Raw genomic sequence first — 23,470 nt, 5'->3', positions numbered from 1 at the left:
CTATCCTCCAGGCAGCAGCTCCAGAGCATGGGGGTAGAGGCAGATTCCTCCTTGGAATAGCCAAGGAGGAGAGGAGCAGGGTCTCAGCCCTTCACTCCATCCAGAACTGCGTCCAGCGGCCGAAATTTGGGATCACTACTCCATCCTCTGCTGTTCCCTTTATGTGTGGCCCAGGCTGCAGCGCCCAAGCGCGGCACAGCCGACACCCCGGGGGGCTGGTGTCCAGCCTGCAGCGGTGAGGTCGTGGGGACCCGCCACGACGCGCTCGGTGCGTTGCTAAAAATTTGTCAGCCTCTCCGTGGGGCTCGGGGGTGCTCCCCCGTTACCCCAACCTCTGCTCCCACCTCCGGCGGAGACGGGGCCGGGGCCGCCCACGCTGCCCTTGCAGCATCCCCGCCCCGGCTCTCGGAGAAGCCCGGCTCCGGCGGCTCCTGCCCCCCGGCTGCTGCTTCCCCCCGCCCCAGCCCCGCCGCCCTCCCGGCCGGCCCCGAGGGGCTCCCCGCAGCCGCCGCGCCGGGCCCCCGCCCTTCCGCCGGGCCGGGGAGGCGGAGCCGGGGCGGGAGGCGGTGGCGGCGGCGGCGGCGGCGCGGAGCAGGTGGGGGCCGGGGCCGCTGGCGGAGCCGCGCGGTGCCCCCGGCCGCGCCCGCGCAGGTGAGCGGGACCCTCCCGGGCGGCGGGGCCGGGGCCGGGGCCGGGGCGATGCGTGGGGTGCGCCCCGCGGGCGCTGCGGCTCGGGGAGCGGGGCCGGGGCCGGGGGCTCGGCGCCGCCCGAGGACCGGCATCGCGGTGGGGCTGAGCAGGGGTGAAACTTTCCCCTCTCCCCGCCTGGGGATGAATCCAGAGGCCGAACCCCTGCCCCCCCACCCTCCACCCCCACCCCCCCCCCCCGGGCCGGGCCGGGGGTCCCCACCCGCGACCACCCCCCCCCCAAACCCGGGAGGGATGCTCGCTTGCCCAGCGGGCGTCGAGCTCCGCATCCTGCCCGGCTGCGGCTGTTGGGTGCGTCGGGGTCGGGCAGCCCAGCACTGCCAGCCCCTCCGTTCGCAGGGACTCAGATGCAGGCAGCAAGCAGGGCTGGGGGGGGTCTCAGCCAGCACGGTTGGTGCCAACGGGCCTGCTGTGCCCACGGGCCAGTGTCATGCCATCAGCTTGTGGCAGCCTTTCCGGGACCCTTTGGCCTCCGAGACAGATGGACCCAGGGAGCAGGGCTGCACCGAGCGGCACGAGCCCTCTGAGCAGGACCCATGGTTTGGGGATGCGGGGAGACACGTATCCTGGCACGGGGAGGAGGGTGGCTGGAAGGGGAGAGCATCCCCGAAATCACAGGTCACCCCGTGGAGCAGCTGTGAAGTGGCACCTGAAGGTCCCCAGAGCTGCGTCCTCCCACTCTCCGGCGGCAGCCGCCAGCCGGGGCTGCATGTGTTTCCTGGTCTGGCTGGGGACGCCCACGTCCTCGCTGGAGCTGCTCTGGACTTCCTGCTGCACACCTCCGCGCCACACCTGGGCTTTCCCTGGGGAAGGAGTGAGATGCTGGGAGCGGGGAGACGCTGCGTGCCCCCTCGGTGGGCTCTCGGCACACCAGGGAGAAGGTCAGGTAGATGTTGAATAAGGTGGAGGGGAAGCAGCAAAGGAACCTTCAGCAGGGCCAGAGCAGCCTGGTTTGGGCTTTCATGCAGTTTTAAAAGGAAAAGCCTGGGAGATGCTGCCCTGGGGGTGCTGTGGTTTCCCTCCCACCTGGGGCACAAGCACGGGTCCCTGTGCGGGGTGGCTGGCTGTCCTGTGCCACCACCCTGGAGGAGGACGCGCTCCGGTGCTGAGCCCCGCGCTGGCTGAGGAGCGAGGGACACCTTGAATGTGCCCGGTGGCTTTTCCACCCTGTCCCCACCACCCGATACCTCCCTGCAGGAGGGGATGCTCACACCTTCCTGCTCCTCTGCCAGGTCCCTGGGCAGGCTCTCGCCACCGTGGACCCCTCACCCTGCCAGAGGGCAGGGCCCGCTGCCTCCAGGATGGCGAGATGGCTGCCTCGCTCCACCGACCTGACCCGCTTCTGCCAGAAACTCAACCGGCTGAAGACCTTGGAGGATGACATGATGGAGACATCCTTCAACAGATGCCTTTCCACCATCGACTTGACGCTGCTGGGTATCGGGGGCATGGTGGGCTCCGGGCTGTACGTCCTCACAGGCACCGTGGCCAAGGAGATCGCTGGCCCCGCCGTCATCGTCTCCTTCATCATTGCTGGCTTTGCCTCACTCCTGGCTGCTCTCTGCTATGCCGAGTTTGGAGCCCGGGTACCCAAGACAGGCTCTGCGTACATGTTCACCTACGTGTCCGTGGGTGAGATCTGGGCCTTCCTCATCGGCTGGAACGTGCTGCTGGAGTACATGATTGGGGGAGCCGCGGTGGCCAGGGCCTGGAGCGGCTACCTGGACTCCATCTTCAACCACAAGATAAAGAACTTCACCGAGACCCACGTGGGCACCTGGCAGGTGCCGTTCCTGGCCCGCTACCCCGACTTTCTGGCGGCCGCCATCCTGCTGGTAGCCACCGCCTTCATCTCCTTCGGGGCCAAAGTGTCCTCCTGGCTCAACCACGTCTTCTCGGCCATCAGCATGGGTGTCATCCTCTTCATTCTCATCATGGGCTTCATCCTCGCGCAGCCCAAGAACTGGAGTGCCCAGGAGGGTGGCTTCGCCCCGTACGGGCTGTCGGGCATCATGGCCGGCACAGCCACCTGCTTCTACGCCTTCGTGGGCTTCGACGTCATCGCGGCCTCCAGCGAAGAGGCCAGGAACCCGCAGAGAGCTGTCCCCAGGGCCATCGCTTTCTCCTTGGGACTGGCCACCGGGGCCTACATCCTAGTGTCGGTGGTGCTGACGCTGATGGTGCCCTGGCACACGCTGGACCCCGACTCTGCCCTGGCAGATGCGTTTTACAGGAGGGGCTATGCCTGGGCAGGGTTCCTGGTGGCCGCTGGCTCCATCTGTGGTGAGTACAGGCAGCGGCGGTGGGAGCTGCCCGCCCCGCTCGCGATGGGGACTGGGAACCGGGGCGGTTTGGGTCTGACACGGTCCTCCTTCTTCTGCCTGTCCCTCAGCAATGAACACGGTCCTGTTGAGCAACCTCTTCTCCCTGCCACGCATCGTCTACGCCATGGCTGAGGACGGGCTCTTCTTTCGGGTCTTCTCCCGAGTGCATCCGCGCACGCAGGTGCCCGTCGTCGGCATCGTGGTCTTCGGGGTGCTCATGGCCCTGCTGGCCCTCGTCTTCGACCTGGAGGCCCTGGTGCAGTTCCTGTCCATCGGCACGCTGCTGGCCTACACCTTCGTGGCTGCTAGCATCATCGTCCTGCGCTTCCAGCAGCAGAAGGTGGATGTCCCCGCGCCGGCAGCCGGTGGCCGGCCCAGCCCCGAGCCCCACGAGGGTCCGTCTGCCGGCGAGCTGAAGGAGTACGAGTCGTTCTCCGACAAGCTCCAGCTGGTGGACAGGGACAAGAGCAAAGAGCAGCGGGAGCCAGGGCAGCTGAAGGCAGCTTTTGAGCCCTACCTGGAGTTCCTCAGTGACTTCTACCCGGGCGAGGTGGTCACAGTGGCCGTGGTGACCCTGATGGTGTCCGCCATCTGCCTCTGCTCCATCCTGGTGTTCGGCAACACCCACCTCCACCTGCCCACCTGGAGCTACTCCCTGCTGCTGGTCCTTTTCAGCCTGGGCTTCCTGCTCAGCCTCCTCCTCATCTGGGCGCACGAGCAGCAGCGTGGCACGCAGACCTTCCAGGTACGCCCGGGGGCCCAGGCAGGATTAGTCCCTCTGCTGGGGTCGGTGGGGTGGGAGCAGCTCTGATGGACCCACGGGAGGGCCCGGTCACACCGGTCTGGTGAAAGCACCACAACTGCTGAAGGAGGAAGAGGAGGAGGAGGAGGGTGTCAGCAAACACTGGGTGTGGGGAGGTGTTGATGCCTGTAGTGTCACTCTGCATGGTCATCGGTCCCCCGGAGGGGACATCCCCAGCAGCTCTGTGCCCATCCCACGGGATCGCTCCTGCCTGCCCTGGGCTCCCTCCTCCGCATCCCCACAACCCCCTGCTCCCCTCCTGCCTGTCCCAGCTCCTTCTGCCTTTGGCCTGCCCTTGAGCTACGTGGTGGAGCTCTTCTTTCTTCAGCCTCCAAACCACTTTTGTGCCTCTTGTGCTCCACCCTCTCCAGTTTCTAGCCTGTCTGGGCCCCAGTGCAGTGCAGCCGCATGGACGGTGACACCAGTGGTACCACCACCTCCCTGCTGTGCCCCTGCCCTGGCTTCTCCAGCGAGGACCACGTTGGCTCTGGATTGCACCGGGTGCTTGTTCGATCCTTGTGACGGTGCCTCTGGGCTGTTTCCAGAGCCCGTGCCCACCCCGCCGGCCTGGGTCCCAGCTCCTGGCTCCCTAACTGTCAGTTGTTCCTTTCGGCTGCCTTTTTCCCAGAAAAAAAAGTCATTTTCAGAAAGCCCAGGGTGACAGTCACTTTGTCCCCCACGTTTGCCAGTGCTGGCTTTTGTCTCTATGGTTTTAAGGATGGGGAACGTGGTCCTGCAGGTCTCACCCTCCCCGGCTCCTTTTCTCCCGCAGATCCCCCTGGTACCCCTCTCCCCAGCACTGAGCATCGTCCTCAATATCTATCTGATGCTGAAGCTCAGCTACATGACATGGCTCCGCTTCGCCGTCTGGCTGCTCTTAGGTGAGTGCTCCCATGGCAGTGCAAGCCCCGGAGAGCGGTGGCTGTTTCGGGGGAGAGGGGAACCATGCTTGTCCTGGCACCAGCCGGCTGCTTCGGCAGCTCTTCTCCCCCAGTGATGAGTTTATAAAGTGCATTGTGCCGCTTTCTGCCTCCGGTTCCCCTTCAGAGACGCAAGCCGAGGTCTCCCAGCATCTCCCTGACCCTCTCTGGTTCCTGGAGTGTTATGGCTTGTTCCGGTTAAGGTTTGGATCCTCCTTCAAGCTCTGGACCAGAACCACCCCCTGCTCCCGAGGCAGCTCCCTAGGGCTCGGGAAGTCCTTCCCAGCAAGTCCTTCCTGGGGACTGGGGATGCCCCCCTTGCTCTTAACACGCTGCAGGATCCTTTTCCTCCTGCAAGCAGCGCGTTTAAGCCCCCCCCCAGTGCCATGGCTTGTGCTGCTCGGGCGGGATGCCGGACGCATCCATGCCAGTTGCCGGCCTGTGCTCGAGCTGCTGCTCTCCCTGTCCCCCGCTGCAGGCCTGCTCGTGTACTTCGGTTACGGCATCTGGCACAGCAAGGAGAACCTGCGGGAGCCCAAGCCGCAGCGCGTCAGCGCCCGCTACGTGGTGTTCCCCAGCGGCAGCCTGGAGGAGAGGGTGCAGGCGGTGCAGCCCAGCTCCCAGCCCGCCGCTGGGCTGCCGGACACCGACACCGACGACTGCAAGAGATGACACCCCAGGGGACGGGGGCGCCTGGCTATGGGAGCATCTGACCCCCTCCCCACAGCGAGGCCAGAGACCCCCCCCTCCTCCTCCTGGTCCCTTTGACAGCGGAGCCACTGGGGCTGCCCTGGGCGTGTGGCTCCATCTGGAGATGACGAAGATGCTCGCCCTTCCCCACCCGCTCCCCACAGAGCGTGGGGGGGTCTGGCTGCCTCCCTCCCCATCCCCAGCACTCAGGAACTGGGTCTCAGCCCCCTCAGCCCAGTGCCTGCCCTGCTCACGAGGAGCCGCGTCCTTGCCACCTTCCCCCAAGTGCACCCAGGCGCTGTGCAGCAAAATCTCCTTTCCGCTGGCCTCTCTGCGCAGCCAGGGATGCAGAGGGATGCAGAGGGTCCTCAGGGACCAGGGCAGGCAGCCCAACACTGCACGTCCTGGGTCTCATCCCGGCTGCAGCGTGGGCTCTTGCTGCAGCCCTGCGGAGCCCCCCCCTGCCTCTTGCTGAGCCCGCCTGCAGAAGGAGGCAGGGGCCAAATGCGCTTCCCCACCAGCAGCCCTGCCGTCCCCATCCCCAGGGCCACTCTCCTAAAAGACTGGGGCTGAGGAGGCTGAGGAGCAGCTGGGGACATGAGATGGACGAGGGACATGGCCAGAGCGAGTGGCTGGGCAGGGACCCCGGGAAAGGCAGTGCCGGCTGGCACGGCAGAAGCCCAACTGCATCTTCGCAGCCACTGCCATCGGCTGTTTCAGGGTGGGCTGGGGGCCGTGCCCGGCTGGAAGCCCGCCTGTAAGCTTATGCCAGGGCCAGGCTCTTGCCCCAGCCCTGAGCTGGGTGTGGGCGTTTGGGACCCCAGATTTGTTGCCTTGTCCCCGGAGCTCCCCAGCGGCATCCCTGGGCTGGGCTGCCTGGAGCCGGCTCCCCCCTTCCCCTGCACCCCAGCAGCGCAGCCTGCACTGCCACCTGGCCTGGCATGGGGGGGCTCAGCCCCCCACGATGCCCCTCCCAGGCTCTCTGTGGCTCGGGATGGGCTCTGTGGGTGCTTTCCAGTATTGCCCCCTTCCCGGCGAGCACCCCCATGCTCTGGGGCTCACCCCTGGCTGGTTTGCCCATGGGCAGCCTGAAGTGGAAGGGAAGGGGGCTTTAGCACGTTTTGGAAGAAATACGTGGAGGAAACAATCCGTTGAGCACGAGGTTGCCGAACTGCCAGGCCTTGCAGCGTGGACACCCTGCTCCCTGCAGCCGTGCTGGACGTGCAACGTCATCTGCGAGGAGCCGGGGACCGTGGGCAAGCTGGTCCCATTGCTTCTCGCTGGTCAGTCCCTGGGGGGGGCCTAGGGGGGCCATGGGGGGGTCTCTGTATGATACGCCAGCTCCCTGGTGAACCCCTCTGTCTGCCAGCGCTGCTCCGTGTCCCACCTCACCCCCGCGCTGCCGCTGCTGCCGACGGAGCAGCGCGTCCCCGCCGTGCTGTGGCCCTGCTTGGCACCTCTGTGTAGTGGCTTGTGAGCAACGGGCTGACTCGGTCACCCTCATAAATACTGGTTCTGTGATGGCTCTGGTTGTTTGTGCTGTGTGTGCCCCGCCAAGAGTCCATGTGAGGAAGCTGCTCCCCCAGCCGATGCTCAGGAAAGCCCCCCGAAAGCTTGGGAAAAGGGAGGGTCGTGCTACCCACTGCCACCCTGCAGCCATGTTCCTCCTGAGCCCTGCAAGGGCAGCAATGGGCTGTGCCTGGGGCATGCAGACCCTGCCCGGGGCTGCTCTCTGGTGTCGTGGGGCAGGGGCCGGGCACAGCAAGTCACCGTGCCGGGAGCCCAGCTTCCCAGCCACCAGCACATGCTTCCAGAGCCGGGCTGGCACGTGTGAGCTGTGCAATGCCTGGCCAGGTCCACCGGGCACTGCCGAGAGCAGCTTTGCTGTTCTGACACAAGCTTTTCACTCACAAGGATGGGGTCTGGCCGGACCCATGGACACTGGGACCCCCAAGGGGCTGGGGCAGCTGTGCAAAGGTAGCCTGGAACGTGAGCTTTACAGATACACCCAGACGGGCCTGAACGCCTTTGTCACCAGCGAGGACGATGTTGAGCAGCACCAGGGCAGGTTCGCTAAAGCTGCCGAGGGTTACGAGCTGAATGGATGGGAGAACTTGTGAACCAGTGCAAATAATGGGAATTAAAGCCTGAGTCACTTGAGCTCACCCATAGATACCCCCAGCCTCACCGTTGCTCGTTAGGGAAGTTTCCTTCCCGTGCTAACAAAGTCATTCTTTATTAAAAAAATAAAGTATTCAACAGGTATCCGGGGAGGCAGATAGACTTAACTCTCCTTATCAATTGTCAGCTTTTAATCTCTGCTATAAATCCATTGTCAGCAGGATAAAGGCAAGTAGAAGGAACCATAGTGATATATCAGGAGCAAGGGAGCCCAGCGCAGGGTTGGGGAGGAGCAGTGAAAGTCCTAACAGAGCAGGACAGGCTGAGGTTCAAAACAGTTTTATGTTCTCTTTTGGAGGAAAGTCGATGGAAGTCACATCGCAAAATACTCTCGGCTGTCGCCGCGGCCGGGCTCACCCAGCATGGGCTCTCGGTCAGCCTTTTAAACTGGCGAAGACCTAAGAGTTGTCGAATGAGCCTTGTAACCATCGATATTTAATCATCTATTTTAAAATGTTCATCTGTAAAAATGCAGAGAAATTACTGTTAGGCTGTGCCATAAAAAGCGAGCATGGATATGGAGTACCCCCCAGCGCAGCCGGGGAGAGGCAGGGAGTGACAGGGACGCGGCTGGCAGGGAATTAAAGGATTGAAACGTAATTAACGGCAGCCTGGGAGGCGAGCGTGCCCTCTCAAGCACACTTGTGGGGGTTTTTTTAAATAGGATTACAAAATTGGTCGGTTCATCTGTGTCATACAGCATCCTATTGCAGTAACGTGCCCAGCGCAGGCGCAGAACATGTATTAATTGTTTTTAAATGGTCTACCCATTAATGCGCACACAAAAAAAGGGGGTTGTCAGCAGCCACTGCCACCAAGGGAGCCCTCCTGCAATGATTCGTTCCTGAAAATTGTATCGGCAGGGGAAAAAAAAAATCCAAACCAAACACCGTCAGCAGTGCTTTAAGATGGCAGCCCGTAATTGTAGGGAGAAAAAAACATCAGTTCCCCCATCTGTACCCCTGTACGCGTGATCCAGCCAGACTTAAAAACAAACCACCCCCGTGTGCAGCTCACAAAACCCCGTCCCACAGAGCGGGGGGAACAGCCGCTCGCTGTTTTACTGCGGCTGATATTACACCAATTTACCATAGGAGTATCTTTCTCCAAATTAGCTTAAAAAAAAAAACATATATAAAATCGTATTTTCTGGAACTCATGGAGATGGTCTAATCAGCCTCGCTGGACTGCACGGAAATCAATCTAATTACAATGCATCAGTGAAGTATGTAGGTCAGTGGTGTAACGGCCGGTGCTGGGGCTCCGGGAACCTGGAAGGGCTTTAGGGCCCACAGGGCAGGAGCAGCTCCAGCACACGTGTTCCCAGGCTGGGCTAAGAGGGTTAACGTGATCCTTGGATGATAATCCCTCCATGTACAGCGTGGGAGTGGGCAGGCAGCACCAGGGATGGCCGAGCCTCACCAGCGACGCTGCTGGACTGGGAGGACTGGTAGAGGAGCTACCAGGGCAGTGCTGGTTTGCTGTGCCCTGGGAGGAGAGTTCCCACGAAGCGGGTGCAAGGGGACAAGGAGAAACGCAAATTCAGAGGGGGAATAACACGGGATTCATACTAGAGAGAAAATCGATGCTAGGGATGCTACCCACCGTTGTTTAAACGGTAGAGACACTGAATCAGCCTGTCCCCCTCCTCCCCCAGCCCCGAGGTGCAGCTCGGGGAGGGGGTGTACCCAGCCCAGCTCCAGAGATGGCCAAACGGGACCGAGCTGACGGTGATCTCGGAGGCTTCCGGCTCGCCGCTGTCGCCCACGCAGCCCCAGCGACGCGAGCTGTGGGAGCTCCCGCAGGGATCGCCGGGCTCTTGCGCGGCGAAGCGCAGCGGGGTGGGAGTCGCAGGTGCATCCCAACACTGTTTCAGAGACGGTTTAATCACAGACTTTACGCTGAAATAAGCAGGCACTTGAGCCCTGTCCACACTCGAGGGAGGAAAAGGGGAGCCCCGAGCACTGGAAGAGGGTGGTGGGCTGGTGCCAGGAGAGAGCAGCTCAATGTCCTAATTAAATCACTCCCCAGCCTCGTGTTTCTAAATTATCCCTCCCCCGCCTCCACCCCAGCTCTGAAAGCAGCACAGACAAGCTGCAAGGCTCGTTTAAGGCTGGCTGTAAGTAATCCTCTCATTATCCCCTGCGATCCTCCCCTCCTCCTCCTGCAGATACAGCCAGAGGATGAGGTAAGCACCGCGCTTCATCCCCGAGACGCCAGCAGCGGTGTATCTGCTCCTTCCGCCGGCTGGAGAACGGCAGGGCACTGAAAGATGGCACAAACCCTGGGTCCTGTTGTCCCCTTGTCCCTCCACGAAGCGCCAGCGGTCGGGCCAGCAGCCGGTGCGCTGAGCCCAGGGGCACCCAAAGCATTACGGGAGCGCCTGTGCTCGTGTTTCAGCAGCCCGTGTCTCAGCAGCCCCTGCGACCAGGCTGCTTTGGGGCCACAGCTCTTCCCTGTCTCGCCACGCGGTGCAGACATTTTCTAACGAGTTGTATAAGCGTACGCATGAACGATGCGGTCCCATCCCAGCAGCAGAGGTTCCTTTCCGACAGCAGACGGGCCAGTCTCCAACCACGCAGCCACAAAAGTAAGGAGAGTGAATCTTCACCACGCGCACAGGAGACAAGGCAAGAAGCAACGGACTTAAACTGTCACGAGGGAGATTTAGGCAAGAGACTAAAAACACTTCCTCACGGTGATGACTCTTTGCCTGAGAGGTTACGAAACGTCCATCAGATGCTGTCAGGAATGGGCTGCAGTGAGCTGCTCCTCCTCTGGAGCGAGGACAGCTGGTTTCTCATGATCCCACCTGCCTGGGCGTCCTTCGCTAGACTTGGAAGCACTTTAGGGCAGTATCGAACACCGTGGGCCCTGATCCTTGCTGGGACACGAGCCAAGGCACCGTTGTGCACGGCAGCACACTCAATATTGTAAAGGAGACGAAAGCGTTCACAAAAAAACTTATCTTCTGCGCTGGGGGAGAAGCTAGGAGTCATGTTGCAGGCGCCTCTGCCCCAGCCGTGCCTCCAAATGATGTTTATTAGTAGCTACTATCGCTAAAACTTTTGTGATCACCTATGTAACTACACCAGAAGAGTCTCAAGTGGAATTAGGCAGCGAGCTTCCCTGGAGCATTTATGCTCGTTTTCCAGAAACAATCAGGCAGCTGGAGAAGTCCCAGAGCACTGCAGAAAAACCATCGGCTGGTCCTTCAACAAGGTGAAGGGGTGCGAGGAAATTCAAGGCCTCAAAAGGACACTGATAAAATGAGAGCTGCTCAAGAATTAAGGAAAAAATATCACTAGTGGCCATTAATATGGATTTGTGTCACCTCTGTGCTTTGATGGGGACAGGAGCTTGGAAAGAGGCGGCAGTGCTGCTGTACTATAGTACCTTCCACAAGGCATCCAACTGCTACCTGGCGGTTTTGTAAAGAAACCGAAAAGGAACAATATTGAAATAACACTCAGACAAAAACAAATGGCTCAGTACGGGGAATGACATCGTGAACAGGGACTCCACAAATCTTCCGGTGAGTTATTCCAAGGTTAGTTCCCAACCTGAAAGAGAACACAGCTGAGTCTGGAGGAAAGAGGAATAGCGATACCAGCTGGGGAGACTGCCAGGTAAATTGGGAATAACTGGTATTTCGGTAAAACAGAAATACAGCTCTCAGTATAACTCTCCACGTGTTAATTCCTCGTAACCTTTTGTAGCAGCTGCCAAAGCACAGCAAATCCCTACAGCTTCGCACACAAAACCTCCTGCAGGCCAGCTCCGGCTGCCTGTTCCCCCTTCTCCCTGCAGCCCTCCAGGAGGGCAAATCCTGCCCGTTCAGTCCTGCCTGCGCACGGAGCAGGCAAGCGCTCAGTCTTCCACAGCCACCTCCTGCTCTCATCAAACCCGCAGGACAACTGAACGTTGAACATACATATCCCAGTTACATTACCCCGTAAAACACCGCTGGCTCACCTGGTATGTTTAGGTTCCCAAATGGTACGTTGATAGATTTACTGAGCTTAAAAACACCCAGCTCTGACTCCAGTGTCTAATGAATCGATATGTGTCAAGGCAGGGGCAAGTGGATCTTCTCTAGTTACACCAGCTGGTGAATAAGGACGGATTTGGTGTGTAAGAATTTTTTACCGACCTTATTTTTTAATACAATTTTAATTTGCATCTCTTCTTTGGAGATCACAGGAAGGGCTAGGGGCAAAGGACATAACAGAAACAATAAATGGTGACTAAATATTTTACAATATAATTACTTACACTGATTTAAATCAAGCCCCGTAACAGCTTCTGTGTTCAATACATGAATTTTTCATCTAGAGATCGAGGGGGTGTCAGGATGGTTCTGAAATTTCCAGAAACAACCCAGATTTACAGACCTTACAACGTGCAAGAGACCTCTCCAAATGGTGTGAATAGACAGGTGTGAGTCCAAGGCACAGACGTTATTTATTAGACACATAACTGTAAAATAATTTGCACATTTATAGGACAGACTCCATTAGGTAAATCATAACTGCGTAGACTTATTTTCAAATAAAGAGGCTAAACCTCATCTTCCGCTGAGAACTAACACCAAGTGCAATTTCACTGGTAGGCACATTTATTAGGTAAATGAAATACAAAAGTGAGCAAGGGGATTATAATGCTTCTGTTCTAGGCAAAAAAGCATAAGGAAAACACAGGGCACCAGCCAGCTACTCTGGAAGAAGACTGGCAGAATCCATCTTGAATTTTGGCCCCCGCCTTTGCAAGCTGCCTTCTCAGAGAGGTGTCACCACTGCCATACAGGAGAGCACTGCCTGGATGTCCCCAGACCTCGTCAGTTGGTGTGTCAGTGAAAGAGGAAATCAAAACCAGCGCACGCTGACATGCCTGGGGACAGACGGGGCTCGCCTAGCTGGAGCCACGGATAAAGCCAAGATTGTTGCACACACTTTACAAACGATGCCTGCCGACCTTCAGGGAATGAAAGGCAATTATTTGTGTATAGCCACAACTAGGTTAAGGCAGCACTGCAACACCGCTGGGGTTTGCTGCCCGCTGACTGCGGGGCAGAGCTGCCTGGGCCTCCAGCCCAAGCCAGACATCCAGAGCTGTTTGTGTGACCATCCTCAGCCCCTCTCCCGAACTGCAAGAAGCTGCTGCAAGAAACCACTTCTTCACAGAGACCAGGAGAGGGGGAGTTAAGCCAGGCTGCTTAGAGCACAGACATGATTCCTGCCCAATGATCCTCAAGGAGCTCACAATTCCCCCCCTCCCTGAATCACAGTGCTCTGGTGTCCCAGAGAGTGTAGCCAGGATCCAATGGAATATACGGGGATCACAGAAAACATCCCAGAGCGGGGAAGAGAGTTACGGCCCACGTGCTGTTGTCATTGCTGAGCTACCACTGAGCGCCTGTCCTATTTCCAGGCAACTTGTAGCATCCATCCTATGTAACACTGACAAAAGCAAGAGCATGCATCCAGGAAATGATGCCAGTCATGACCAGGAGAGGGGCTCTACGGAGAGCATGGGCTCCATCTAAGGCTAAGGAACTGTGGTAGGAAGCAGCTGAAAACGAGTCACCAGTGCATCTGACAGCCAATTCAGCAAAGGCAATCCCGGCTGTGTAACAGGACAACAAGCCTAAGGCAGAAAGCATTTGTTCGACAGGACTTTGCTTCCTACATAATAAGGGCGCTCTCAGGCTGCACAGACCCCACTGCAGCGGGACATGGATCCAAGCGCCAGCAGCAGCTAAAGCACATGATGTTCCACCAGACGAATGTCCCTACACACAAAGGTGATAATTAAAAAGGAGGCCCTGGACTCTCATCCATGAGGATGCTCTTGCATGTGCTGGAAGAGACTCAGAGCTGGTGGCAGCAGAAATCTTAAAGCGAAAAGACAGAAAAACTTCCAAGTGTCAGCAACGATGAAGTAGCCAGTATTTGCACAGATCCTGCCTTAGCACTGCCCTGGCACATCCTTGTGTCACAGGCCTGGCGAGTGGTACTGGGGTGTCAGGCAGAGGTGCTGAAGAAGCAGCCCCAGAGAGACTCGTGTTAAGCCGCTGCATTCTGGGAATTACCCACCACTTTGGGCTGAGTCTGAAGCTCAGCCTTCGACTGACTTCTCCTCTGCAACTTCGTGTTTCCACCATTTCTGAGAAGAAGATTTGGGAAGAGTATTTTCACAGCATCACACAGCTCTGCAAGCTCTTTGTTCACAGGGATGTCCTAGAGGGGAAAATCACTACAGGTAAGCAAGCACGCGGTATGATTTACCCTCCCTCAGAAAATAGATATTGCAATATATTCTGTGCTCTCTTAACCCAAACACAGAATTCTGACACAAGGTTGTGAGATTGTCCTGGTTTCAGCTGGGACAGAGTTAACTTTCTTTTTAGTAGCTAGTACAGTGCTGTGTTTTGCATTTAGCGTGAGAATGATGTTGATAACACTCTGAGGTTTTAGTTGTTGCTAAGTAGCGCTTATCTTAAGCCAAGGACTTTCAGTTTCCCATGCTCTGCCAGCAAGCAGGTGTGCAAGGAGCTGGGAGGGAGCAGAGCTGGGGCAGCTGACCTGAACTAGCCAAAGGGGTATTCCATACCATGGAACGTCATGCCCAGTATATAAACTGGGGGAGTTGGCCAGGAGGCGCAGATCGCGGTCGGGAACTAACTGGGCATCGGTCAGCGGGTGGTGAGCAATTGCATTGTGCATCACTGGTTTTTTTCCTTTCCCCCCCCCTTCCTTTTTTTATTTATTCCTTTTCATTACTATTATTATTATATTTCATTATTACTATTGTTAGTATTATATTTTACTTTAGTTATTAAACTGTTCTTATCTCAACCCACGAGTTTTACTTTTTTTTCTTTCCTTTCTTCCTCCTCACCCCACTGGGAGGGGAGGGGGAAGCGGCTGCGTGGTGCTGAGTTGCTGACTGGGGTTAAACCACGACAGAGATCCAGGGCTGTTAGCCAACACCACCATGTTACGGTAGGTAGGAGATTCAACAGCAGCATCCTGCTCCCAGGGCAAGAAGCAGAAGAGCTAAAGTGATGATGGAGCAGCACAGAAATCAAAGGAAGATAGGGGTTTTCATGCAAGCTCCTCACTGCACTGCCAAAAGACAGTGAGTTAAAGTGGATAAAGGTGGAAGACAAGCAAACAAATAAAAAAAGACCTGGAGAGAAAGCCAGGACAATGCCAGGATGGATAGTAAGCTCAGAAGAATGGTCTACAGGAAGAGAGGTTAAAACAGCTGGAGAGGAGGAGGTACAAGGGACAGGCACTGAATGACAGAGGAAGGCTCAGCGTTTCAGGGATCATCAGGTGGTAGGGCAGACGTCTGGATTGTTCATAGCAAAGGGTCACGAAGGACAAGATCCACCTGATTAAATGCTGGCGACTGCAGGGCAACTCTTCCCTCTGAGCTCACCATCACAGTCTCCCTATGTAGTCCACGGTGATACAGTCAATACAGTCAGCAGAGCTGAGGTGCAAGTCTCCTCATCCTAAAGCAGACCTCTACACTTTGCTGTGTTAATTTTGCCTTAAATACCACTGATCAAACCTCCATCTACGAACAGACCTTGTGTAATCACCTCAGACGTAGTCACCTACATTCTATATGAGTTAGGCAAGACAAATCCCTCCTCAATAAACAACGGAGTAACTGACTTGTCTTTTTAGAAATTAAACTTAGTTGCTAACTAATTGATCCTAGGGGCATTAAGTGGCTACTGGCCTGAGACAGAGCCTCTGTTCCAGAAGTGATGCCCTTTGCTAGGGTGTATGAGATGCCTTGTGCTGAGACCTACCTGGTGACAGGGGGCTGCCTTCTCAGATCTGGCACTGTTCACAAATGGGGTAGATGTTCAAGTGGAAGTTCGTGTGCCACAGAAGTGCCATTTAGCTTCATTAGAAACGGGACAGAAATCCTTTCAATATTATTTGCACTGTCAGAGCAGAGAGCTCAAGATTGCAAGGAATTTCTGAATTCACAGGCAGCCAGATTCCTCCCAGTGCCCAGCACCTTTGCACTGAGGGCTGAGCCCTGCTTCTTCCATACCCTGCTGCTGCCCAAAGCCTGAGCAGTGCCCAGCTCGGTGCGTTCACGCACCTTGGTGCTGCTGCAAACACACAAAGTGGGGCCTGGGCATGTACAGACGTGTCCATGTTTTCAACTGGGCGGCCATTCCCTCCATATACAGTCCTCACTGGGCAGCAACAACGCCAGAGCCAGAATCCCTCTGGCAGCCCTTTGTTATTCATACACCACACACTGAAACTCTGCCTTCCCTTCCCTCTTCTTTCTGGTGTAACACTTACTGGCAAGTCCAGGATCTCTACGCCAGTGTCAGAATTTGCTTGTAGAGCTTTGAGGACCCCACAGCAGCCTTCACTCTGCATGGGATTTCTGGTCATCTGCAGCCAGAAAAGAAACAGCAGGAGGATATGTGACGTGGGTTTTTTTGTATGATCCTTGACGGTACCAGTGGTCCCCAGTGGGTGAGATACCAGCGGGGTTTACTTCAAGTGCCAGTAACAGTGGGCCAAGGGCTCTCAAGTGGCCATCCCAGTGCCACCCGCCATGCCAAGGTGGACACCACTGCTGCAGAAATAGGATGCTATCCATGCTGCAGGACACGGCAGGACAGGCTGCAGTTCACACAGTGGCGGGCTCACAGAAATCTCTGTTCACCAAGGAAAGTGCTGGAGACAAGCCCTCTGTCTTAAGGAGAGCATACGGCAACCAGGGAAGCATGGGAGGAACAGGCTGGGGCAAGCAGCTCCCTGATTTTGCTGTGGATTTGTTCTAAGGGGTTCCAATCCAGGACATACATGCATCAGTGATATTTAAATATGCATAAGAGGCTCCAATACCTTCCTAGGAAAGTTACTCACGTTAAGCCTTTTCAGAGTCTTGTTTTCTTTCAGGCCAGCTGCAATGTGCAGAGCTCCTTCCACCAAAATACGGTTGTTGCTAAAAACAGATAAAAGGCATGCTTCACATGCTCAGCTGCAGGTTTTCCATATCCACATTGCTCAGGCAAGGATATGCAACTCCTGCTTCACCCAGCACTGAAAATACGTTACATCCAGAGGGAATTTAGGGCAGCTCCTTCCAACTGAATGATTGTATTTGGGAGGCTGGAAGCGGTGAGGAGTTGCCAAATCCCACAGGCTGATAGAGGCGAGGCTGACATGGCTCCATGCCCCCAGTAGTGAGGCTGACCATGTATTTCCAATACGCAGACACAAATGTATGCAAGATATGCACACGGCCAGCCGCATAGATCAACGCAGACAGAAACAACATTCACACTTCGTCCCTCTCTTCCCACGCTGTTCCTCCCCAGACCACCTGGTTTCCTTCCCTCACCCTTGGTTCCTCCCTTAAACATCCCCTAACAGGCCCTGTGCAATCCCCAGATGCTCTTGCCCCGCACCCGTAACGCGTTCCACAGCCCCTTGGAAGCGACCCCAAGTTTAAGGAGAGGAATTGGGATTTGGGATGAAACCAGCAGCGCTAGTATTTTGTAACGCTCCCTCTGCCTTACGCACCTGCCACACGCCGCAGGTAGGAGATCCAAATGGCTGCTGCGGGCTTTGCCCACCGCTGCAAAATGGGAGAAAATGTGCAGCAGGACCAGCGTCTGACTCACCTAACGTTGAGCTCCTCCAGCACACTGTTGGCTTTAAGAGCCTCCCCCAAGGCAGCTGCTCCGCTGTTGCCAAAGCCATTGTAGGAAACATCCAGCACTTTGAGGAATATGTTTGCCTGTGGTGCGACATAAACGCACAACTGAAAATCTCCCTGTCACTTGATTCAACCTTGGAGAAATATCCTGCCTCTGCACTACCCTCCCTTCTACTGTCCAAAAAGCAGTTGGGGCCTTGCTCCACTAGTCCTTGGATGGCACGTGTGATTTGCATCATACAAAAGGTGAAATTAAATGACTTTAGCAGCCCCTTTCAGCCTAAGAGGCTGGAAGAACTGTTTCTTATTTTAATGAGAGACTACTTTCTTTTAGTAGAGTAAAAACCGTATATAGACTACAAAAAATTTCTGTATTGATTTATGAATCAGAAGTGAAATGAAACAATTCAAAACATTCATTATAGTAATTTTGACTCTAAAAAGGGAAAGAACTAGAAATAGAGAAATGAAAACATATGCAATGTGTCAATAGACAATGGATGATTTTACTCTCTTCGTTCCAAGGTCTATATGATCCCAGATCATAGATGGCTGTCGGACAGGCAAGTGCACAAGGCAAACAGCACATCATGGCATTCACGCTCGTTTAAACAGATGAAGCTTCATGCGAGTCCTCAGACTTTAAAAACAGGAGTGAAAACATTTCCTACCCCCAAGCCTTTGGCCAAGGCAGCTGCCCCTTGGCTATGGAAATGGTTCCAGCTGATTTTAAGTTCCTTTAATCCAATGTTTTCTGCGATCGCCGTTCCAAGAATTTCACCTAAGAAAAAATACATGAAGCCAAACAGTTTAAGAGTTAAAAGAATTAAGTTTAAAAGGAAGCTCAGGTTAGTTTAGGTATTTCTCTGCAACTGTCTGTATTACCTCTAGGCAGGCAATTAAAACTATAACATATTATTTTCTTTTATACCTTGTTTACCATAAACACAAAGCAGAAGCTGCCAGACAATAAAGCATACGTGTTCTGTGACCACAGGCTGCAAACGTAGCAAAGGAGAGAAAATCCAATCACCGTATCACAAAGCCAGGGTCTGCTGCTCATGTGTGGAGATCTGACTGCACAGGCTCATTCTCCAGCCTGATGCAAGTCTGAAAGCTGACACCAAGCAACCAGGTAGCAGCTTCCCACAGTCTCTCACCCTTCCCCAGCTCTGGCCTCCAGCCAACTGAAGCCTGATGGTCTGTTCTGCTAGCAGAGAAGCCAGCTCTGCTCTCTCTTTAATCCCTCCCAGAGCTCCTGTCCTTTACAAAATCTGGATAGGTTTCCTCAGCAAGTGTTCTGCGAGTTTCCAGTGGAGCAGCAAAGAAATGAGGTTGTTTTCAGCACAGAAGAAAAGGAAGCCATTGCCATGCTTGAAGACCAGAAGACTGGGGAGAGCTGTTTGACTGTAAGGGCAGCAGAGGGTGAGCAGGATAGGGGTGGAGAGAAAAGCAGCCATTGCAGCCTTCAAAAGTAAAAATGAGGAAAAAAGCGGAACAGAACTGGGAAGGAACCAAGTGAATGGCTGGTGTGTTCCTGGTGGCCAGAAGAGATGAGGATAATGGTTGTTTCCTCTCTTGTAAGCCAGAGAAGCCCACTGAAGACATGGAGGATCTTCAAGGAGGAGGCTACAGCAGGTGAGATGTGTGATGATTAAGGTTGTAAAGCAGTGGATGGAGAGAAGATGGTGAATTTTTCATGAAAGACACAACCCAGGGAGAGTGTGGATCTGACAGATGGCATGGGATGTGGCACGGGAGTGAAAAAATTCAGTATCTCCCTTTTTGAGTGTGTACCCATCCAGACAGCGTTGGAAGTAGAGGGATTTGGAGCACAGTTGTAGGGTGAGATCAGGAGTAGGGAGAAGATTTGTGAATCTTCATCCTGGAGACAGTAGCAGACCACATGGATGGGGTTGCCCAAGGACAGCCATAGATGGAGAAGATGAAGCATGTGCCAGTAAGGTGCAAAAAGGAGATGAGCATAAAGGTTGAAAAGTCAGGGATTAGCAATGATATCATAAGGAGCGTTCTGCAGAAGTGGACAGTCAGGGAGAAAGGATGGCGGAGTTCAGCCCAGCACAAGTGAGCCTGGTGAAACCAGTACAGACTAAGGCCCAGAGAGCAATCACTGGGTTTCATCACATCACACAGCATCACAGGAGTGCTGTGAATGCAAGGATGTAACGATTAAACAACAGCGTGCTTAAAAATCAGGAGCCAAAGAAAAAGAGCAATATGCATTAACAAGGTTGAGACCAACAAGAAAAGAAATCACCAAAGTCACTGGCAAAGGAAGTCCCCAAACCACAAGCTGTCAAGGGTGGCAGAGTATCAGGGAAGCATGACTGCCTGCTTGTTCCGCTCTCACACCCTCCCCTTGGCACCTGCAATCACCTCTCAGTGAAAGGGAGCTAGACAGAAGGATTGTTGGCAAACTCCGTTTTGCTGGGGTTTTTTCTGCTCCTATTAAGCACTTTACACACCTGTGAAAGCTGAAAGAATGATCGAGAAAAAAGCAAATGATAGTTCAGTGAAAGGAAGACCATCAGAACTTGGGAACTAGGAAGAACGGGGAAAGAAACAGAAGAGGTAAAGCTTGCAATGCTATAAGAAAAGGCAGAGAATGAAGATGAACGAATGATGGTAGCTTGACACTGGTTTTGCCTACAAAGAGCCAAAAATACTTTTCAGGAAACTGAAAATATTAACCAACCCTGCTCCCCAAAGGTCTGAGGCAGGCAAGCAACTCATTAAGCTGCACTGCTAACTGCCACACCACCCCTCTCTCTGCAAGCTGCACAGACAGCACTTTACCTGCTTTGTCACCAAACATGTTGTAACTCAGATCCAGAATTTCCACTTTGCTGTTTGCTGTGATGGCATCTGCTAAATACTTCGCTGCATGATCATCAAATTCATTTCCTGAGAGCTGGAGGGACACAATTGTAGTATTTTCTAGAAGCATAGCAGAAAAGGCCTTAGCTCCTTCAACACCTAATTTGTTGTCAGATAAATCAACAGCTGGGGAAAGAAAAAACATCATCAGATCATCAAATCATATCATATCAGATGCCAGGGAGGCACCTGACCTCTATGCTGCAATGGCAGAAGCAGTGCCAGACTTGGAAAATAATGCTGAACCTGGCCTAAACAAATATTTTAGTAGGAACAACAGAACTTCATTTTTTAATTCACAGCCTGTCCCTAAGATAGGCTCATTCAAGTTTTGCCACATGAATATGGGACATGACACAAAAGTGCTCCTTGTACATCTGTGCTTCCCACTCCGGGCACAACCTGCACTCAGCAAAGTTATAGTGGGTTTCTTGGTTCCTCATCGTGGCTTGAAAAAAAGAGTGTAGGCTGGGAGCAGCAGTGAAGCTAAATATAACAACACGAATGGATGTGAAGACAGACACCGAGACCCAAATATGAAAGCATGAACTTCTCTGCCCACCTACATACAGAATGAATTTTCCTAGCACAGAAGTAACAGAACCCTAAACTTCTAATACTGAATCCAACTACTAGAGAACAAAAACAAGGAAATCCCATGTTAACAGGGGTTTCACAGCACAGAACCTGTCCCCTTCATCCATGACGACTTCCTGACAAAGCAGACCCATCCTGGGTCTCTGCTCTGCGCTCTTCACACAGAAGCACAGCACAGGGACTCCTCGACTGTCTCTGCACATAACAACCTCAGCTTTGGCAGGGCTTGTTAGTGCTTCTGGGTACTTGTTGGCACAACCAGCTGTATCCCACCGAACTGCCTTCACTACACTTCAGCTCTGTGGAGCCAGCACAGAACCCTGCCGTGTGTAATCCACGACCCAGATAACCTGTCCACGTATAACTGGGAGTTGCTACTTAAATTATGAAAGGCAGGAATATCGACCCTGGAAAAGCAGGGACTAAAACCATGATCTCTAGACACAACACTGCCTGACGGGGACTTAAATTCAGGAAGCGTGGCTCTGCTTCTGCTCCCTGTATCTGTAGTATCTGTAGTCTAATACTACAGAGGTATTAGACACATGAAATGTCCCATGGAAGGGCAGACGTGTGCTGCTGCTAGAACAGAGGCTTGCAGATTCACTCTGCATGGGCTTCTCTTCTACCTGTCCCTACTTAGAAGCCCTGTTTTCTTAGATGCCAACTGTGCGAATTCAACTTACAAAGCCTTAACCATTATTAACCACATCCTCTGAATAGTCTAAGTTTCAGGTGGATGTTTCTGATCCACAATCAAAGCAGAAACTCGCTCTTTCTCCTGCCTTTCCAGCAGCTTCACAGGAATAACAGGACTGGGCTGACTCCAGTTAGTGGCATCCTAACTTCACAACAGTCAATGCTATGAAAACAGGTGGAGAAAGGTGACGAAGCAGCACAGTTTTAAACACTCACCATTCAAACAGCACCCCAGTTCTGGTACCCTTTTCACACACACAGAGTCACTATGACAGCAGGACTGGTTAAATTCACAAAGAAGCCAGCACAATGTCGTCCTCTACAGCAACGCGTCTACCAGAGAACGGCAGACGGGAGAATACAAACCTGAAATGTAGCAGTTTTCTTTCAGCATCTCCGCAATTGCAGCCGCCCCTTCTCCCTGCAGCCAGTTGTCACTTAGGTCTAACGTGAGGATAGAGGTATCGACCATCAAGGAAAGAGCTAAAGCCTTGGTGCCCTGCAACAAAAAAAACCAAAACGGGTCATTTACAGTTTCACTGGGTTCACAAAGCTCTTGTGAACGTTTCTGTTTCAGCTCCCCTTAGTCTGGCAGGGCGCAGGGGGATTTCACAAAGCCATCAGCAGAACTGTGCAAAAAGATTCCCCTTCCAAAATCATTTAAAGCAAGGCTGGAAAAGCAAACACTGAATATGGTTTAAGATATTTCATTTCATTTATGTTATTAAAGAATTAATTATTAAAGAAAAAAAATACTTCTGCTGTCAATATTCACAATGCAGAGGAAAACAAAAGGTTCTGACCCACTGTGCCTGACGATGTACCTCTGGACATCACTTCTACCTGGCAGTCTGTGAGTACAGCCATAGTAAGCGCCCCTTTAATTTACTTACAGCTGCTCTGAATCCTGACCTCGACATTTAAGAAGCCTGTATTGTGCCAGTGTCCTGATCTCTGTCAGTGGGAATTCTTAATTTCAAAAATATCTACAATTAAACAGCAGTATGGCAATGATCTTGTGATTACTCAACAGATACTGCAAAATCAAATTATTTTCTCCAGCCTTGGATACCAGACACAGGAAAATGAACTAGAAGAGACCTCAGAGAACTACTCCAGATAAAATAACAAAACAAAAAGGTTTATCACCAAAGATTAGTATGAAAGGCTGCACCCTTTTCATGGTCCAAACTCCACATTTCCAAAATGCCATGCCACTGAAAGCAGCTTTCATGGGTGGGACTACCTGACAGGAACCAATGCGTGAATGTACAAAAGGTAATTTTTTCCAAATAATATTAATTTAAAAAATGTGGAGTACCCCAGGGGAGACAACACACTCTCAGGAAAAATTCTCAGCCCAAGGGGGAAGAGGGGTAATGATACACCTGCACATCCCACCCTCCCACCTCCCCTCCTGCATCTGGGGAAGGAGATGATTCCCATTCCCGAGCCCTGCAAAACAACCTGTGGTCAAATCCCCACCGCTCGCCAAACACCAAACCTCGTGTGGCATAACGCTGGCCCCTAACCGGTATCTGAACCGCCAGCAAGGCAAGCAGAAAAGGGTCCTCGACATGTTCGTGACATAAAACTTGGGTTGCTCTGATACCCAAAGGAGTTACAACAATGGTTTTGTTAGTGGGAAAGACAAAACTGACAGTCCCTAGGTTGGGGTGTTTGCACTGGTTTGTGGTTCTGGCGAGGGACCACGGCTAAGCGTGACGGCAGGGTGATGGAGGGGACAGCCCCGGCTGGCTGACAGGGTTTGCAGCCCCTCTGACGCCCCAAGCCCTGCGGCGGGTGTTCCTCACGTGGGGTGATGGTGCTGCCGTCCCTCACCCGCGGGCCCAGGCCACGGTGCCGCAGGCTGAGCACGGGGCCCGGCGTGCGCCGCAGGAGGCCCGAGGCCGGGGTCACGCCGCAGGCCCGGCACGCAG

The 23,470-nt window shown here is 54.1% G+C and overlaps 2 protein-coding genes across 2 annotated transcripts; one reads left to right on the top strand and one right to left on the bottom strand.

The window, feature by feature from the left end:
* The first annotated feature begins 1,973 nt into the window (after positions 1–1,973).
* SLC7A4 (solute carrier family 7 member 4) lies at positions 1,974–6,378 on the top strand. Its single transcript, XM_050906621.1, has 4 exons — positions 1,974–2,991; positions 3,101–3,777; positions 4,607–4,715; positions 5,233–6,378. The coding sequence occupies exons 1-4, from the start codon at positions 2,010–2,012 to the stop codon at positions 5,424–5,426; spliced, it is 1,962 nt and encodes a 653-aa protein (XP_050762578.1). The 5' UTR covers positions 1,974–2,009; the 3' UTR covers positions 5,427–6,378.
* A 5,659-nt stretch (positions 6,379–12,037) lies between these two features.
* LOC127022868 (leucine-rich repeat-containing protein 74B-like) lies at positions 12,038–23,363 on the bottom strand. The gene is made up of 8 exons (XM_050906682.1): positions 23,345–23,363; positions 21,897–22,029; positions 20,154–20,360; positions 18,008–18,117; positions 17,302–17,417; positions 16,541–16,619; positions 15,965–16,060; positions 12,038–13,864 (listed from the first exon to the last, which is right to left on the bottom strand). Exons 2-8 carry the CDS (start codon positions 22,000–22,002, stop codon positions 13,691–13,693), a joined length of 888 nt encoding a protein of 295 aa, XP_050762639.1. The 5' UTR covers positions 22,003–22,029; positions 23,345–23,363; the 3' UTR covers positions 12,038–13,690.
* Between the last annotated feature and the right edge of the window lie 107 nt (positions 23,364–23,470).

The sequence above is a fragment of the Gymnogyps californianus genome, chromosome 16 (genome assembly GCF_018139145.2).
Source record: "Gymnogyps californianus isolate 813 chromosome 16, ASM1813914v2, whole genome shotgun sequence".
Taxonomy (NCBI): Eukaryota; Metazoa; Chordata; class Aves; order Accipitriformes; family Cathartidae; genus Gymnogyps; species Gymnogyps californianus.
This window is presented reverse-complemented; position numbering and strand designations above follow the sequence as displayed.

Coding starts and splice junctions, on each gene's coding strand:
- LOC127022868 (XM_050906682.1), bottom strand. CDS start 22,002: ATGGTCGATACCTCTATCCTCACGTTAGACCTAAGTGACAACTGGCTG. Junction 16,620..17,301: donor CTGGAGGAGCTCAACGTTAG/GTGAGTCAGACG, acceptor ATCTGTTTTTAG/CAACAACCGTATTTTGGTGG. Junction 13,865..15,964: donor TAGAGATCCTGGACTTGCCA/GTAAGTGTTACA, acceptor TTTCCCCTCTAG/GACATCCCTGTGAACAAAGA.
- SLC7A4 (XM_050906621.1), top strand. CDS start 2,010: ATGGCGAGATGGCTGCCTCGCTCCACCGACCTGACCCGCTTCTGCCAG. Junction 3,778..4,606: donor GTGGCACGCAGACCTTCCAG/GTACGCCCGGGG, acceptor TTTCTCCCGCAG/ATCCCCCTGGTACCCCTCTC. Junction 4,716..5,232: donor CGCCGTCTGGCTGCTCTTAG/GTGAGTGCTCCC, acceptor CCCCCGCTGCAG/GCCTGCTCGTGTACTTCGGT.